The sequence below is a fragment of the Anthonomus grandis genome, chromosome 15 (assembly GCF_022605725.1).
Source record: "Anthonomus grandis grandis chromosome 15, icAntGran1.3, whole genome shotgun sequence".
NCBI lineage: Eukaryota > Metazoa > Arthropoda > Insecta > Coleoptera > Curculionidae > Anthonomus > Anthonomus grandis.
Genome location: NC_065560.1, coordinates 12645048 through 12663392, shown reverse-complemented (window position 1 = coordinate 12663392; position 18345 = coordinate 12645048). Strand labels below are relative to the sequence as shown.

The following is an 18345-nucleotide window of genomic DNA, read 5'->3' as shown; positions in this document are numbered from 1 at the left end:
GTTGCTGTCTTATGTTAACACCAAAGTATATAGTTTTCAACTGTTAGACTGTGTTAACACGTCCTAAACTTGCGTAACTCATTGATGAATTTATATGAGTAGTGGAAGAAGCAAGCTTTGTAATTTTCACTTTTAAATGCTTAATGTCAATTACTCCATTTTTCGTCCATACAGCATCATTCGAAAACAGTAAACACGGGTAGCAAAAAAATGCATTTCTCACACTGCAGCCACAAATCCAATCACACAAATTGTACATTGATTCTTTAAAATATTTTTGAATATCTTTACCCCTATCCTTTGTTGTTTGTTTTAAATTCATATTTGGTTTTGGTCGACCACTTTCCTTTTTCTCAAGCCGTCATAATTATTTAAATTAAAATCTGCTGGAACATCATAACTTAATGTTCCAGCATATTTCGTGCGGGTGGCAAACAGTAACTATCTAAAACAAAACTGAAAACATTCATCCAGTCGGGCCGTCGACTACGTTAGCGATATAGGACTGAAAGGTGACTCTCACTCCCGCTCACGAAATGCTAATCTGCCTTCTTTGTTCTATTTTACATGCATTTCTTCATAAGCCGTAAGAACTGTATAGGGACAATTTAAAATACGGCCCAGCCATGGGCTTGTGATGCGCGCGAGGCGCGACGTTAATAATATATTTATTTGTTTTGCCAATGCAGACTGCTTAGAGAATTTTATAATTCACAATGAAGTTTTAGATAAAAGATATTTATAATAAAATTGGTATTTTTATGAGATTATTTAAGGGGGGTCATTGACCAATTGACCCTAAGAAGGAGCCGCCACTGTGTATAATAAAAGGAAGAAAATGGTTGTGGAGCAGCCCGAATTGCATTCCAGTTAACAGACGAAATGGATTGAGAAAATAAATTCAAATTGTTCCCGCTCTCCCAATGCGGCGGCCAGATTTGTTTTTAGTCTTTAAAGTCACCAGGGAATTGGACATACACCCCCTCGTGGCCCGATATACCCACTGAGTGCACTGAACAGGTAACACCGTCCAGATTACTGCAGAAATAATCAATAGTGGTCGATGAAGAGGACGAAATACGAGTGAGTGCATTAACATGCATGGTGAGTGCAAATGATTTGAAGATTCCATCAAGAGAAATTCTTTGCGGTAAGAAAACCTCCGAATAATTAATATTAAAATCATAGAAAATATTTTTTTATGTGGCCATGTAATATACAAGCCAAATCAGCAAAATGATTAGCATAATTGCATTCAAGTATTCGACTTAGGTCAATGCTGTTTCTATGGAAAGCTTTATATAATGACAGATTACTATTATATACGACACTGCAACCCGGTCCAAAACAAGGGCTTGTCATAACGAGGAAAGTAGTGTTTTTACAGGGAATAATAAATCGTTCTTGGTAAAATTGGAAGCAAGAGCTGAAGCAGTTAGTACCAAATCACGAGTCAAGCAACTAGGTTTTAGAAAATATTGAATGTTGTACACATGTCCCATTTTGTTACGTAAAAGCTTAAGAAACAATCTATTACATTTTCCAGCTACAAACGGACAGCTACAAACAGAAGCTTTGGACGAAAATCATCAGGTTTATTGTTTTGTTTATTAATCTCAGTACGCACATTCCTGGAGTCAGTGACTGTTGATACCACCTGCTGAGTTTTCAAGAGCCCAATCTCCAAAAGGTGGCTTTCTTTTTCTGCTTCTAAAACTCTTATAGAAGTCACCATCCCTTCATTAATAGAAGAATACTCATCAACATCTCTTTGTAGCAAAGAAATTTGATGTTTATATGCAAGACTCTCGTTTTCTATAGCGTGAATGTTGGTAATTAGGTCCTTATTTAAATCCGTTAATTTGTCCATTTTGAGTAAAAGGTCCATTTTTTCCTGTTCCAGAGACTTTACCAACAAATTCAGATCATGTTCCTTAGTCTTAAAGTTGTCAATCTCGTAACTAAGTTCATCATTTTTTTTATTGAGAATATCAAGTGTCGAAGAAAACTTTCTTTCCGCTTCAAATACTTCATCCTCAAAAACCAGACTATTTCTACGAATTCTCTCTGAGTGTCTATCCTTTTCCCTAAGTTCCTCCATCATACTCTCAATTTTCTATTCATAGGCTCTAGTTTGACCTTTTTCTTCATTAAAAGTTGTCTGACATCTTTCCGTACACAAAATTTTATAGCCTCCCAACCTTATAACCTCAGATTGCCGTTCGAGGCAACTAGGGTGAAAGATTGAGTTGCAGGCTACGCAGCAGTAATTTAAAAAATCCTTATTTTTACAGCACTTAAAGCTAAGATTCATCTTATAAAACTAATATTTCTAAGAATTTAAATGTGCTGCTGAAACCTAAATTTCCCTAAATCCTAATTATAATGTGAAAATGTAAACATAAATACTGAAATGTTAACAGAAACAAAAATAATAACAATACATGCCTTAGATAGTCCATAAAAATTTAGTTCAGTCTTATCTGTGAATAATGTTGAAAATGCCTAGTGGATCCCAGGTGCGAAAATAACAATGGAAATACCATCAATTGTTAACAGAACTGGGCAGAGCAGCCGTTTAGAAGTTGGAGTGGAATTTCTTTATTTGAGGCTCCCTGTATTGAGAAACACTCCTCTCGTTTTCGTAGTTATCTCCAAAACAAAATTTCCCATATGATGATATAACATTTACTATGAGCGGGCTACTTTAAACCATAAAAATGTGACCAAATAGTGGAGCCTTGGAACATACGTCTGATATTTACAACCAATATTATGAACTCATAACATAACATAATTTGGTAGATCAATAAGCTCACCCGGTTTAAGCCAGTGCTCAGTAAGTAATAAAATACTAGGATAGTTTAAGTCATGCAAAAAAAGTGAAAGTTTACTAGTTTTATGTCGCAGAGATTGAATATTTCATTGACATTTGTGAGTGAAAAAACCTAATGTATCAAGTTGTTGGACCACCTGAAAAACTGATTCCAATAAGACTGTGATGCGTCCAAAATGGGGTTTACTTTTCTCTATAAGTGAATATAATAAAACATCAAATTAAAAATGTTACTCTTTTCATTAAATAAATAATTTATAAAAAACTCACAATTTACACTATTCTTGCCCATATACAAAATATAAACATATTCAAAATAATTTACATACTTACAAAATCAATTTAACACAGTTTTGATAATCAAGTAAGGTACAAATTTCAGTTCATAATCAATGGTACAGGAAAAAACAATTTTAATCTTAAAACAATGCCAATGGAAAAATAAATACATGCGAATTATATTGTAACTATTGAATTAAAAAAAAATAAACCATTTTTACCTAAACTCATAAATTTGTATGGAGTTTTCAGGCACATGAGTCAAATTTAAGGATTGGTACCTAAAAAAATTTAAACTAAAAACACATTAAATTTTAGGAATATAATGACTTTTTACCACTCAGAGCTCCTATGGTAGTAAAAACCCTCTATTGTCGCCTTGGATTTTTGGAAGCAAATATAATAAAATCCAGCAAAAGAGGCACCATTGATGTCTCGGATTGTGTGATCGGGCACTAGAAAGTGCTCTTTCCACCTCATAAACACAAAATCGGTGTTTGATAGTTGATTATAGTCAAAACTATCAGAGTTAAAAGTTTTCACATACTGGTTAAATTGGGAAAATTTACTCTAAAATAGAAGACACTTTAGCCCATATGAGATTCAAATTATTATTTTCTTACCCAATGTTTCCTATCGACCTCCTCATCTGCATCCCACTTTCTAGTCAAAAATGGGTATTTTTTACTAATAATCTCGCCATCAAAAAATGTGGTCAGCTTAGGGTACTCTTCTGTTAAGCCATTTATTTGCAAATAGCCACAAAGGTATGAGTTTTCTTCATCCACATGCTAAAATATAGGCTTTATTGAGGATTATGCAAAGAAGAAAGCTTTGAAACCTCCCTTAATGCGACAATCGTTTTGTAAACGTCGGGGAAAAATAAACCTACATTTAAGCATAAACTCACCTGCAAAACAACCTCGACTTCATACGAATTCCCTTTACTTTTTTGAAATCCTTGAAATTTAGATCCATTATACAACAAACTCTTGGTAATTCCTGGTTGTTTAGAATTGGCTGGAGGTGGTAACGTTGGATGCACTTTTACCGGCATATTTCCCGTTTCGATACTATGTACTTTAAATCTTAAATCCTGTTATTAATGCGAATTTTAGCTAGTTTTTCTTTGATTTTGCAGAAAATGAGATTGCGGATGGAAAAAACCAAAATATAAAAAATATGAAGTGAAAGTGGGTTCTTCTTCTTCTCCTTCAAGTCTTTAGTATATAGAGGTGTGAATTTAGCTTGCTAAAAGTTGCGAGTTTGCAAAGGCCAAAGATGACCGAATGTTCAGTAGCGTCGGGATACACAATTTTAAATTCGATAAATAAATAATTTGCTTTATTGTCAACAAATTTTGTAGCCAAAGCTAGTAAAGTACTAAAAAACAAACAAAATATAATAATTAAAACCTGTGAGCGTCATTTAAATAATTTTATAATTTTTAATACGTTAAATAAATTCAAAATAGCCAAAATAATCAAAATAAATCATAAAAATAGAATAAACACCTTGTAAAACAACTGGGCGCTTAGGCGACTCCAAAGTAGAGATGGTGACGTGTAGACCTGAAATAATAAAAGTAACCTGAGCACACTTATTCCCGTAAAATTAATTAATTAAAAAGAAGTTAAGCAAAACTCATTAATATGAATTAATATGTTTTAAACTTGCTCAGTGATTTTACTTTTACGATAACCATTTAATTGATGTTCACCAACATTTAACCACTTAACTTAAATATCCCAAAATTCATTATTTACCAATTTATTATTTTTATCCGATTGTTAAATGTCCCAGTAACGACAACGTACTGATATGCCAAAACGCCCAATCGTTCAATATGCCAAAACGTGAGCATTACATTACTCACAAACCGTAGCCAAAATGCTACCAAAAACATTATCATAAAACATGAGATTGAAACAGCAATCTCCGATCTAGCTCTCCTGACGATTACACACTTTGTACTGAGGGGTGCAATGGACACCAAAACGCGAGGGTCCTCTCCAAATACAAAGCCTTGTTAAATACAACGAGCTGTGCAATGGTCCCAGACCAGCTCAGTATCTTAACAAGAAACAATAAACAATCGTCACAACAACACAAGCAAGACAATCAACAATCGGTTATTAAAATATTTCATTAAACACATTTTTAATTAAAAAGGTAAAACATCGGTGTAATCAATAAGATAGAAATAAGCATACTCTGTGAGAACACTCACCCTTTCTTGTAGTAAAACACTACACCAAACCAACACAGATTATTTCACGCCGCAACACCCTTTATTGTTTTTATTAAATAACTTCACTCTTTACTGACCAAAACTCAAATGAATTTTATAAACCAAATATTTATCTCAGACTCTTTTATCGAAACCTATAGAAATAATTCCCGAGGGGAAACGCTAAGTGTAAACCGTATTTGGTTACTTACGGTACCGCTGAGCTAGCTTTAGTTTTGTAAATATCCTGGACCTCTTTTCGGTCAGACCGATAAATTTCATCTTAATATTTCAATTCTTCAAAAGAAAAATATTTCAATTCTTTAGAAAATAAACAGGGTCTTACAAAAAATCACATCAAATAAAATATAAATACATACTATACATTTTTCTACAATGAAGTACAAAATCCCAATTCTGTGTACATAAAATTTTTTTCGCCCCTGTATATGATATGAAAAAAATTTAAGCTAAAAAGCTATATTTGTGTTCTGTGGTAAAAAGTGTTTGTTTGGAAATACTAATTTTAATTGACAATATTGGTAAATATACAAGGTGACCCAAATTCGACCCTCATCATTGGGACCTCGGAAACCGTAAGGGATACAAGGTCGGTTAAATCATGGCAAAGTTGATAAATTTGATACTTAACAAAATGACGTTTCAAAATTTAAAAAAATTTGAATAGTTCCGAAGATATCCGGAAAAAAACCGAAATCTGGAAAAATCTTTTTTATTTTTTTATGACGTTATTTAAAATCGTATGATAAAATTAATAAAATAAAGCGTACTATTGCATTGAGGATAATTGATTGAAATAAGTAACTTTGAGAAATAAGTGACTTTCAAATAAGTTAATAGATAGGGGAGAGGGGGGTAAAATGATCCCTGTGGGTTGAAATGATCCCGCAATTTAAAAGTTCCCATTTTATGCAAAATAAGCGTAATATTGGCAACAATGTTTTATGCGAAGAGGTTATAAATAGACCACAATCGGAATTGCGATTTAGTTCGAATCCAACAATCATAGATAATGTATTAATAACTAGAATTGCCAACAATTGGTACGTGAACTTGTGTTTTTTACGTTTATAATATAAGGTAAGGTATTTGTTTTGTTTTATTTAATTTTTTAACAATGTGACTGATCCATCTTCTTCTTACGTTGTTTTGTTGAGGAAGGGATGCTGAGTTGATTTGTGGTTTTTGTTTTCAATTAATATATGTCAATTAATTTTCATTTAACAAATGGTACTGCATGTCACCTTGGGGTAAAACGATCCTCTAAGCGTGGGGCAAAACGATCCCGTTTTAAAAAGGGGATCATTTTACCCCCTAGTTCTTACCAAATTGTTGTAAATCCTAATTTTTATTTACAAACTAATTTTACGTCGTATTGTTACAGGATGCCACGAACATATAAGCGAATAACCAATAGGCAAATATGGGATGCTGAGCACATGAAAAATGCAATAGCAGAAGTTAAGCAAGGAATGCCTGTGAAAACCGCTGCCCGAATCTTTAACGTACCAAGAATATCGCTTAAACGGCGTGACGACGAATTGACGAAACAGTGGGCTGCCAAGGCAGTTGTGCATATAGGTCTCCTGATGGACCCGTTATGCCCCACCGGGGGTTACCAGAGCACAACGGCCTTAGAGAAACCGATAAGGCTCTCTGGTATGAAGGACTTAAAGTTGCTCGGTACACTGAAAGTGTTACCCAAGTATTTGAAACTGGCGCGCGTGAGTGCTGGGCACTCCCCGACTACATGGTCAACGGTTTCATCCTCCTCACAGCACCATCGGCATTCCGGGTTGTCCGCAATACCGATAGTATGGAGATGGCTTCTTAAGTGCCAGTGACCGGTTAAAAGACCTGTCACTAGCCGAATTTCGCGTCTTTTTAGGCGTAGTAGATTTTTGGTGAGACAGGCAGAAGGTCTACCTATGTGCGCTTTGGCCTGTCTCGTACCAGGGGACTCTCTCAGTCTATCTTCGGTGGGTCCACTTGTCCAGCAGACCCTTCATTGACGCGACCGCAACGCATTTGGCGATACTAACTATGGGTTCCGGCTCCATCGGCACATTCGCGGATCCCAGTCTGGCAAGAGAGTCCGCTTCCTCATTACCTGCATGGCCTGCGTGGCCAGGTATCCAGGCGAGCTGGACCCTGCATCTAACCTGTACCAGTTTTTTCAGGACTTTTATGCACTCTAGTACCAGCTTGGAGCTTACCTTTGCGGCCGTGTTAGCCTTAATGGCAGCTCTGCTGTCCGAGCATATTGATACAACTGTATTGCGGTGTCCGCAGCTTAGGATTTTCTGTCCGCATTTTAATACAGCGAATACTTCGGCCTAGAAGACAGTGGCGTGCTCCCCCAGCGAGTATGTGCCCTACTGGTATGTGGGATCCGGCATTAAACGGCGTGTAATGGACAAAAATAAGGTAACAAAGCTAGAGATAAAGTCACTTTGGAGCTGCCACATTGTATTTTCGCCGGACAACTAGCTTATCAACTTGCTGAAAAGAACAAAATTCCCCACAAGTTTTCTCATGTAGAAAAAGCTGCTGGTAAAGATTGGTTAAGCGGTTTTAGGTGAAGACATCCAGAGATTTCCTTGAGGTGTCCTGAAGCGACGTCAGCTGCTAGGGCAAGAGCCTTTATTAAACCAGTTGTGACAAAGTTCTTCAATTTGTTGAAAGAGATTTACTCTAAAAATAATTATGCGCCTCACCGAATTTTTAACGTAGACGAGACTTCGATTTCTACTATTCCTGGGCGAAACTGAAGAATATTGGCACGAAAAGGTTCCAAACAAGTGGCAAGGGTAACATCAGCGGAGCGTGGGGTTTCAACAACAGCGGTGCTTTGTGTATCAGCTGCTGGAAGTTTTGTCCCACCGATGCTTATTTTTAGTAGAAAGCGAATGAAGGCCAAACTAACAGATGGAGCTCCTCCGGGTACCATTTTTGCGTGTAATGAAAGTGGTTGGATGCGTACCGAAGTTTTTAAGCAGTGGTTTACTCGCTTCGTATCTTTCGTCAAGCCGAGTAAGGATGCGCCAGTGTTACTTATATTAGATGGACATTTATCGCATACAAGAAATCGCGATGTTATTTTAAGTGCCAGAGAAAACTTTGTAACCATCTTGTATTTACCTCCACACTGTACTCACAGGCTGCAGCCGTTAGACGTTGCTGTTATGGGTCTCCTTAGTGTTTATTTAGACCAAGCATTGGAAAAATGGTTAAACCATCATCCTGGTAGAACCGTGACGGTGTTTCAAATAAGTCAAATATTTTGCGAAGGCTACTTAAAGGCTTGCATACCATCAAATGGGATAAACGGGTTTCGTAAAACTGGCATATTTCCATTTGACCCAGAGGTTTTTTCAGATGTTGGCTTTTTGGCCGCTAAAGTAACTGATCAAATACCTAGTGAGACTGATGAAACTGTAGAAGATGTGGCACCAGGTTCCAATCCACGTAACCCATTGTCCAATATAGCTTCTGATAATGACGCTAGTGATTCAAACGATCCGTACTTAAATCCTGAGCCTGGGCCCAGCTCAAGACGAAATGAACAAAACAAAAAAAATCATCTTTTTCAGTGACACCACAAGAATGTCAACTATTTCCAAAAATTCAAGGCAAGAGAAACACAGGAAAGAAAAAGTCTTGTGGAAGTGCAGTCTTCACCAGCACGCCATACAAAACTGCGCTTGAAGAAAGTATCAAGAAAAAGGAAGTAAAAGAAAACACAATTAAAACAAAAAAGAGAAATGACAAGAAGACACTAAAGCAGAAGACGCCGAAAAGTGGAAATAAAATAAAAGAAAGCCTTTCCAACTCTTCGGATTCGGAAGACGAGACAAATCTAACTCCACTGCTGTGAAGAATATTTTACATCAGTGGATGGTTGGATTCAATGCAAAAAGTGTTTAGAATGGGCTCACGAATTATGTGCGGGTGTTGAAGAAAATGAGGATGAATTTATTTCCGAACATTGCTCCGATGTTCCTTTAGCACTAGCAAAAGTTCAGAGAAACCTTAGGTTTTAAATACAATTTATCTCGGTATTATACTGTCAGAGTATTTTTTTTTAAGTTTTTTGTTGAAGGGATCGTTTTACCCCCAATACGCGGGTAAAATGATCCCTTTGCGACTCTTATGATTTTGTTAAATTTTTAATAAGTAAATAATTTTTTTTTGTTAATAGTGTGGCTTTATTAAGAGAAATTACTCTTTTATAGGCCTATTCTATCAAACAAGTTTAAAGAAAATATTTTCCCATTTTAAAGTATTTTTTTCTCAGGGGGATCATTTAACCCCCCTCTCCCCTAGTGGTTGATACTCTGAGATTTCTGAGCCTTTTTAAAATATTTAGTGTTAATGTATAATGATTTTTTTAAATATGTTTATTTATAGTCCTATGATTGGAACCTTTGGTGTGATGCTCAAATTACGAGACAGTTTTACTACTAACCAAAGCTCTTTATTTTTAATCTCGACACGTGTTTCGCTACCGACGTTCTGATAAGTTGAGTTCAGTTTTAATCTTCTCCTTACAACTTACAACTGAATTCAGTTTTAATCTTCTCCCGAAAATGCTAACATAGTTTGCGGAACACGTGTCGAGATTTGGTTAGTGGTAAAACTGTCGCGTAATTTATGTTTTTTTTATGTTAATTTTAAGTATTTTGCCCCACTTGGTATTTAATACTTTTTTATTTTAAGATGTAAGTATGTTTTATCAATGAAAATTTATATTTTTTGGCTGAATAAAGCACTTTCGACTTTGATTATATATTTTTTATTTAGAATTAAATAAATAGTAAAAATTTGGCAAAATAGGCAGGCCGTTCCATTTTAAAAAATTTATTTGACAATGAAAACCATTCACCAATACTGTCAACAAAATTATCATTTCCAAACAAACACTTTTTATCCTAACTTTTTCTTCATATTCTACACAGGGGCGAAAAAATCATGTGTAAATAGAGTTGGGGCACCCTATATAGCAAAAAGTAAAAACATTTAAATAAAATAACATTTACAACCTTAAATAAAATTATTTAACGTTGAGTGCATATAAGGCTCTATACACCAAATGTGAATTAAAAGACTTGCGAAATGGGGAAAAACATTATACATGAGTACATTATAGAGCTTTTAACTAATTCTGACCGTGGGGTTGGTAGATACGGATCATGCGCCCCATTCCTAAGTGGGTCATTTTGAGAAAGCATTTTTGGAATTGCTGATACGTGCTTGCAAATTAAGCAAACGGATTGAAATATGAATAAGGATAGAAGAGTTAATATTTATATACATCTGGTATGAGGCAGGCTAAGCCACACATACATAGGCTGTCATCTGCCTGTCTCACCACACATTTACCGCACCTTAATAGACGTAAAATCCCGCTAATGACTGGTCTTTTAACTGGGCACTGGTACTTAAGACGCTGACCATGTCATTGGGTATCAGTACTCAGTAGAGAATAAAAGGCCTTTCTTGACCTGCTTATTAAAAAGTCTCTCACTATCTAAACTTTTGATTTCCAGGACATTGCTAAATATGTACTTAAATATTTTTATTCCCTCATATACGTTAATACAAGAAAGTTTTTGGAATGGTTAATTCCAAACTTTTTTTCCGAATCTTGTTACCATCGATGGCATTGTTCTACTATTTAGTAATCCTTTGTATTTTTTGTAAACCATATTTGCAGTCATTAAGATAAAAAGTGAAGTAAAATTTAACATTCCTTCGCGAATAAACAGAGGCTCGCAAGTTGCAATTAGGGGCCAGAACAAAAACGGACTGAATCAAATGACTGTGTGCAAAACCCCAAAATTGTATTGCATACGTTAAGTAGGACTCTATTACTTGAAACATTATACCCCAAATTTATTTTTGCTACCCTTACCGCAAAACATGATAATGCCAATTTTTTTTCGCAAGATCTGTATATGGCCATCAAACTTCAACCTACCATCAACCACCAAAAACTTATGTTTCTTTGCTACTTCATTAAGTAGCAAAGTTAGTTGCAAAGTAGCAATGTTTAATTCATTTTAAAGTCAAAGTTCTAGCTAATGTCCAATGGGTGAACTTTGTCAGTTACAGTACATTTAAAGTTTATAATATTAGTTTTCTCAACATTAAAAATCAACCTGCCACCATTCCACTATTGTTTCAATACAGCACAGTTTATAGTATTCCTCAATAAGTCAGTATCAGATCCTAGCCACAGAATTGATGCATCATCGGCAAACAAAGTAAATGATCCATGAATATTGATGGAAGCTAGGTCGTTTATATTATAAAAGAAACAGAAGTGGGCCAAGCATTAAGGAACCCCATGCTCAATGTTGTGCCCTGCCTTTAGGTTATTTAGACACTTCACATATCGTTTCCGATTAGGGTTGCCAGATTTAAAAAATTGAAAAGCGAGAGGTGGGTAATGGCTTTGAGGGAATAATAAATAGAGGCACAGGAAATTTTTTGGGGTGCCACGCCTTAATTATGCCACATTCTAACATAAAAAGCATGAACATATAGTAATAAAACATAACTTTATAAATCTTGAAATAAAGATAATTTCTTTTGAAACTATTAAACAAATCTTGACTAATTTTTCGAGGACAAGGCGATTAAGTAGAAACAAATCAAAACGTAAAAGAATATTTTAGAACCTTAAACTAAACAAAAAAATTAAATAAAACCTTCTTCCTAAAAAGTGGGGCAAATCAAAACATAAATACATTTATGTATGTAATTTAATGACAAAAATAAAATATCACTAAACTTTATCAATATTTTTGTCTAGATTTAACCTTTTTAATAATAATTGCGCCATCCTTTTTTAAAAATTTAGCAAATTCTTGGCAAGATTGAGTAAAATTATGCTTGGCCATTAACTTGGCTTCTAATTTTTTTATGTCCAGTCTGTTTCATTTTTTTCTCCATGCCAATAAAGTGAACCCATTAAATTAAAAATTCTTTCGCTCACAGTATTTGAATGCGGAACGGAGAAAACTAATGAGAAAATAAAAAAAAAACAATTGGAGGGATTATTTCTAATAAGGAAATATATTCTTCAAAAAGTAAATATTCGTCAACTTCCATAGAGTTCACAAATTTAAAAAAAAATCCTAACAACCCAAGAATGAGTTTGGCTCCATTATTCATTATTATTAAACTTTATTCCATTTAATTCTTTAACAGAAGGTTGTTTTCTTCCTCTTGATTTGAATTATTTGTCTCAAATACCGGAAAATATTTTTTCTTGCTCATCATCTTCGTCAACTCTTATTTGCCCAACACAATAATTAATCTAATTACTTAAATCAATGTTGTAGGAAAGATCCATATTATCAACCTCAAGAAAACACACAGTTATAAACTAATAGAAAAAACGTGGATAAAATACCGTACGTATTTTTTTAGTTGCCAAAAGTAAGACTGTGGCCAGTTGAGAGTAACTCCTCGAAAACCGTAATAAGTTTCTGCACCAGTATTCCTCGATTCACACAATCAAATGCCTGGGAGAATTCACAGAACACTGCCGTAGCTTCCTCTCCCCGATTTAGACCAAGATGGTCTTTCAAGAAAATTATACCGCATCAAGAGTATTTCTGTCACTTTGGAATCCAAACTGGCTAATATTTAAGAATCCATATTTTTAAAGAAAAGTCATCATTCTATATTTGACTATGATTTCTATAATTTTAGAAGTGGGAAGAAATGATCATAGGACGATAATAAGGATCTTCAATCACCTTTAAACCGAGGTCTTACCAAAGCTGATTAAGCTATCCAGGAATATATGCTTTTGCCCAATATTTTGAGTCTGTGTATAGCACAGCTGGCTGTTCCGATCATCACATAAATAATAAAGAATGGGGCACCTTTGTTTTCAAAAAAAGGTATGAGAGTGATGTGAAACTTAAACCTAAAAAATCTACCGGCCCTGATGAAATTCCTTCTTATATCTATAAAGGTTGTACTGAACTTTTAACAAAACCCCTAGTGTATCTTTTCAACTTGTCAAATGAACAGGAATTCTTTCCAGATATTTTAAAGTTATCAATGATCTCACCAATTCATAAAAAAGACAAGAAAAATTATATATTAAATTATAGGCCTATCCATCTCTTAAATTGTTTATCTAAAATTTTTGAAAATATTCTCTATGATAATTTATATGAACATGTTAAACATAAAATTAACAATTGTCAGCATGCTTTTGTTAATGATAAATCCACAGTGACAAATCTGTGTATCCTCTCAGACAATTGAGTCTAAGGAGCAGTTAGATTTGCTATACACCGATTGTGAGAAGGCATTTGACAAGGTAGATCACTGTGTGCTTTTAAATAAATTGGTTGGCTCTGGTTTTTCTAAAAAAGCTTGTAATTTCATGAAATCTTATTTATCTGGGAGAAATAACGTGGTTAAGATTGGTAATTGTCTATCAGATCAATATATGTCAACCTCAGGTGTTCCGCAAGATAGAAAGCTTGGTCCCTTGCTTTTTGTTCTTTTTATTAATGACCCTCCTCATCTGTAAGTCTGATGTATCCTGATGATTTTAAACTATATAAAACTATTGCTGTCAAGGAAGATGCTGTAAAATTAAAAAATGACCTATGTTCTGTGGTTGATTGGTTTAAGATTAATAAGATGTCCCTTAATGTTCAAAAATGTGCTGTGGTCACTTTCACTCGTAAAGTTAACTATTTTCTTGAAGACTACTATATTGATAATACCAAAATTCCTAGAAAAAACTTTATTACAGATTTGGGAGTAACTTTTCAGACCAATATGAAATTTAATTGTCACTATAGTGAAATAGTTAATAAGGCTTACCGTTCTTTGGGTTTTGTAACAAGAAACAGTAAAAATTTTAAGTCAGCACTATCATTAGACTTTATAATGTTAGGCCACATATGGAGTATGCCTTTACTATCTGGTCACCTGAAGCATTATCACATTCAGACATGATTGAGAAGGTACAGAAAAGATTTTTAAGATTTCTGTATGTCAGAAAGAACGAAGAATACTAATATGTCACACCGGGGGTTGGGCCAGTGTAGGACAAGGCCGTGTGACGGTTACATGTATGTAACTGTGACCTTAACCCATTTATGGCCAGTGATGCGTATACGCAACACTGCACTAATGATTTATTTACAAAAAAATAGTGCTTTTTTCGCCTGAAATATGGGCTGGTACCATTTACGCAAGGTTGAACAAAAGTGACAGAATTAAATTTGAACCATTTTTTTCATTTGCTTTCTTGTACGAATTTTTTAAAAAGCCAGATTTTTTCATATATGTGGCCGCACATTTTTAAAAATCATATACTCCTATTTAATGTTTTTATTTTCAAAGTTTTGTATTTTTTTAACACTATAATTATATAATTATTATAATTACATTCCAAACTACACCATAAAATTGAAAATCGGGGCCTAGTTGAACCAGGGTTTTCCTAATTAGGTCATAAATTATGCTGTTGCGTTCTCGCATCACCGGCCGAATAACTGAAATTGCCTGTCACAAGTGTGTCTAGACAAGTCTAGCAATTAGTACCCATTATCATGTAGAACCTCTTACTTCTGCTAAAAGATATAATAGAAAATCGAAAAAAGAAGTGTCAATACGGCAACCAGCTGTAATTTCAAGATATAATAAATACATGGGAGTAGATTTGCATGATAATGGCGTGGCAAATTATAGAATCGGTGTGATGGGTAAGAAATGGTGGTGGCCACTATTTAAAAATACAATAGACAGTACTCTTGTCAATTCCTGGAAACTCTACAACACGGGGAATCACAATAATATGTCACAACTGAATTTTAAATCATTCATCGCCGTACGCTTATTAAAAACAAAGAACTTTGTCGCTAGACCACTTCCATTAGAACCACCCAGTGAAGTGAGGGTTGATCACCTATCACCTATCATGAACATGTAATCAGTAGGACTGACTCCCGAAGAAGATGTCGTGTATGTAGAAGGCAAACAATTTATATGTGAGCGTTGCACTATTTATTTACACGCTGACTCTTTTCGGCAATATCACTTAACACTATAGGCCGTTGATGCGTTTACACAACACTACTTATTTCAGAAATTAGCAGATTTATTTCTTTTTTGATTTCACATATGTGTTTTCATAATTAAAATATAAAATTTAAAAATTTTAAGTTTTATTTTTTTGTTTTTTTATATTGTGCTTTAGCATTGAAACAAAATATATAGTTCACTAAATACCTTGTATTAACAGCAAAATATAATTATAACGATTTAAGTGGAGTTACCCAAATAAAAGAGCTAATTTGACAAGAGATAAACTAAGATCGACATAATAGGATTAATAATTTAAGTACATAGGAATATGTAGCGAATTCTATAATTCAAGTGAAAGTAATGTTACGTAACTTAATAAAGTGACAATGATTGTGATCTTCTTCGATATAATAAAATGTTGTACTTACATTATTATTCTTGGAGCAAACATTTTACAAAGCTTTCTTGCACTGCTTTCGGTCACTTCCTCTTGCCCGAGGCCCGGTCGTATATATGGTGTCATATAGGGCATTGTTAAAAACGTTTGACTTCCAGATGCTCTGTACCAGAAGGCAGAATCGGGCAGTCATTTTTATATATTTCATTGTAAATAATGTTAAATACTTGAGTTGTGATCTAATTGAATACATTTCTTTTAAGATACCAAAGACTAGATTAAGAATAACTAATAAAGACCTTTTTTATATAAATAATTTTAATACTACATCTCCAATCAATAATATGTTAAGGATTTGTAACAATGTCTTTGAAGATGAAGATATATTTAATATCAGGCTTAAGGAAATTAGGAGGTTGCTTGAGCATCGGGACATAGTTTAGGAATCATGTTTTACTTTTTTCTTATCTTTTTTTTTCTCTTAGGTTTAGTGTTATTATTGTGAAATTATTTTAATATGTTTTTTTTTCCTGTTATAGGCTTTACATGTAATTACTATTACCCGATTTATAGTGTTTGTAAAGTTTTTTCAATAAATAAATAAAGATCTTTAACACACACTCTGACAACCTCATAAATATTTGACTAAAACTTCGTCAATTTCTGATTTGTCTAAATATGGTTTTAATTTCATTAATACGTATGAAATAAGCTTAAGGAATCAGACACTGAAGAATCTTTTAACCCTTTCTTTACCGGTCATAAATGTCATTGCAGTGGCCTCATTCCCAGACTTTTGAAAATGCCTTGAGCCCCACTGATGTATTTATACGACACTCTAAAAATGAGACAAAAAGTTTTACGAAGGACTTTATTTCAAATAATTTACAAAAAATTAACAAAAAATTCTAAAAAATATTTAAGAAAATTTTTTAATCGTTTTTTTTAGAAATCCTTCATTGTGTGGTATTCAAAACAGGGAGCGACACACAATCCCACGTTGCATTCGTTGCACATATATCTGGAATCTCGTCGCTTCTTTTTCTCCAGAATTTTGGATTGTGAACAAACAATGCATCTTCGAACTTTGTTGTTTGGTATGATAGCAGGAAAATGACGCCCCGTAAGACGTTGATGACTTGGTGCAGCCCTTACTGACATAGTTTTTGGAGCAACATATCTAAAAAAAAAATAGTTGAAAATAATATGCTAAATATGCACAACGTGAAAAAAGAGTTTCTTGTACCATTTTAAAGTTTTTCTTACGCATTCTGTCGAACTTAGCATCATATCAGTCCTATCAACTGCTCCCATATTTTGGTTGTACTCCACCACACATGCTGGTTTTTTTACAAATTCCCGCGTTTTTCTATCTTTTTTAGTCAACTGGGTCATTTAATCCCTGTGGAAAGTTGTCAACATGTTAACGTCTCTTCGATCCTTCCATCTGACAGCTAAAATATTATCACTAGACATGGATTTTGTTTGACCCTTGTCCAATCTTCCTGATAGATCCGGCATTTGCTTTTTGGTACTCCTAACTGTACCACATGTGTTTGTTTTTTTTTTAAATAAATAGGTGGAAAGAGCTGGTGAGGTATACCAATTGTCAGTATAGAGGGAATGACCTTTGTTCAAATAAGATTCCATTAAGGTTGTTACAACCGACCCTGTTATGCTAAGATCTTGATATAACTCAATTTCGGTTTTTGAGCCTATATATATGATAAAATTTAGGACGTAGCCTGTCTCACAATCACACAGGAGGAATAGTTTTATGCCAAAACGATGTCGTTTTGTTCGTATCAACTGCTTGAATAGCAGACGTTCTTTAAAAAGCATTAGGTAAACTCTCATCAATCACCAAGTTCTGGAATGCAACAAATTTCTGGGCAAACGTAGTTTTAATTTTGTCAAAAATCTCTCGAACTTTGTGGAATGAGTCACCTTTAATTTGTTCGCCATTGTCTGCAAAATGAAGCATGCGTAATATTATTCGAAAGCGGTTTCTGGACATCACTTTTCCAAATATCGGAGTGTATAGTATTTCATCGGTGGCCCAATTCTCTACTAATTTGTTTTTTCTATGGCGAGCAGCAAGAAAAAGTACAGCAATAAAAGTGAGGAAATCTTCTTTAGTAAGTGGTGTCCAAATTATTTTTTTATTTATTTCTTTTTGTTCTAAGGCATATTTATTTGTTTGAGTGATTATCATATCTATCACTTCATCATTCAAAAGTAAAAGAAAATAATCTAATTCTGTCAAAGTATTTGTCATATTTTCCACACAAGCGCCAGAATTTGAAGCGTCAAAGTCATGGTTTAAAGGAATAAATTTGCGGTTAGACCATTTTATAGAAAAATCTTCATATAAAGCGTTCTTTACCTCTCGCCTTTCTCTATTTTCCTGTAAATTATAGCCCTGTTCCTCAATTATTTCATTGTCACTTTCACTTGGGGTATATCAATTTCCTCATCACTACTTGCCTCACTATGTGTTGGTACATACTTACT

The 18345-nt window shown here is 34.2% G+C and overlaps 1 protein-coding gene across 1 annotated transcript; it reads right to left on the bottom strand.

Moving 5' to 3' along the window:
• Positions 1-3057: 3057 nt before the first annotated feature.
• Positions 3058-4313, bottom strand: LOC126745028 (glucose-induced degradation protein 4 homolog). The gene is made up of 4 exons (XM_050452679.1): positions 4026-4313; positions 3739-3906; positions 3453-3685; positions 3058-3396 (listed from the first exon to the last, which is right to left on the bottom strand). The coding sequence occupies exons 1-4, from the start codon at positions 4170-4172 to the stop codon at positions 3333-3335; spliced, it is 612 nt and encodes a 203-aa protein (XP_050308636.1). The 5' UTR covers positions 4173-4313; the 3' UTR covers positions 3058-3332.
• Between the last annotated feature and the right edge of the window lie 14032 nt (positions 4314-18345).

Coding starts and splice junctions, on each gene's coding strand:
- LOC126745028 (XM_050452679.1), bottom strand. CDS start 4,172: ATGCCGGTAAAAGTGCATCCAACGTTACCACCTCCAGCCAATTCTAAA. Junction 3,907..4,025: donor AAGTCGAGGTTGTTTTGCAG/GTGAGTTTATGC, acceptor CCTATATTTTAG/CATGTGGATGAAGAAAACTC. Junction 3,686..3,738: donor AGGTCGATAGGAAACATTGG/GTAAGAAAATAA, acceptor CTTCTATTTTAG/AGTAAATTTTCCCAATTTAA.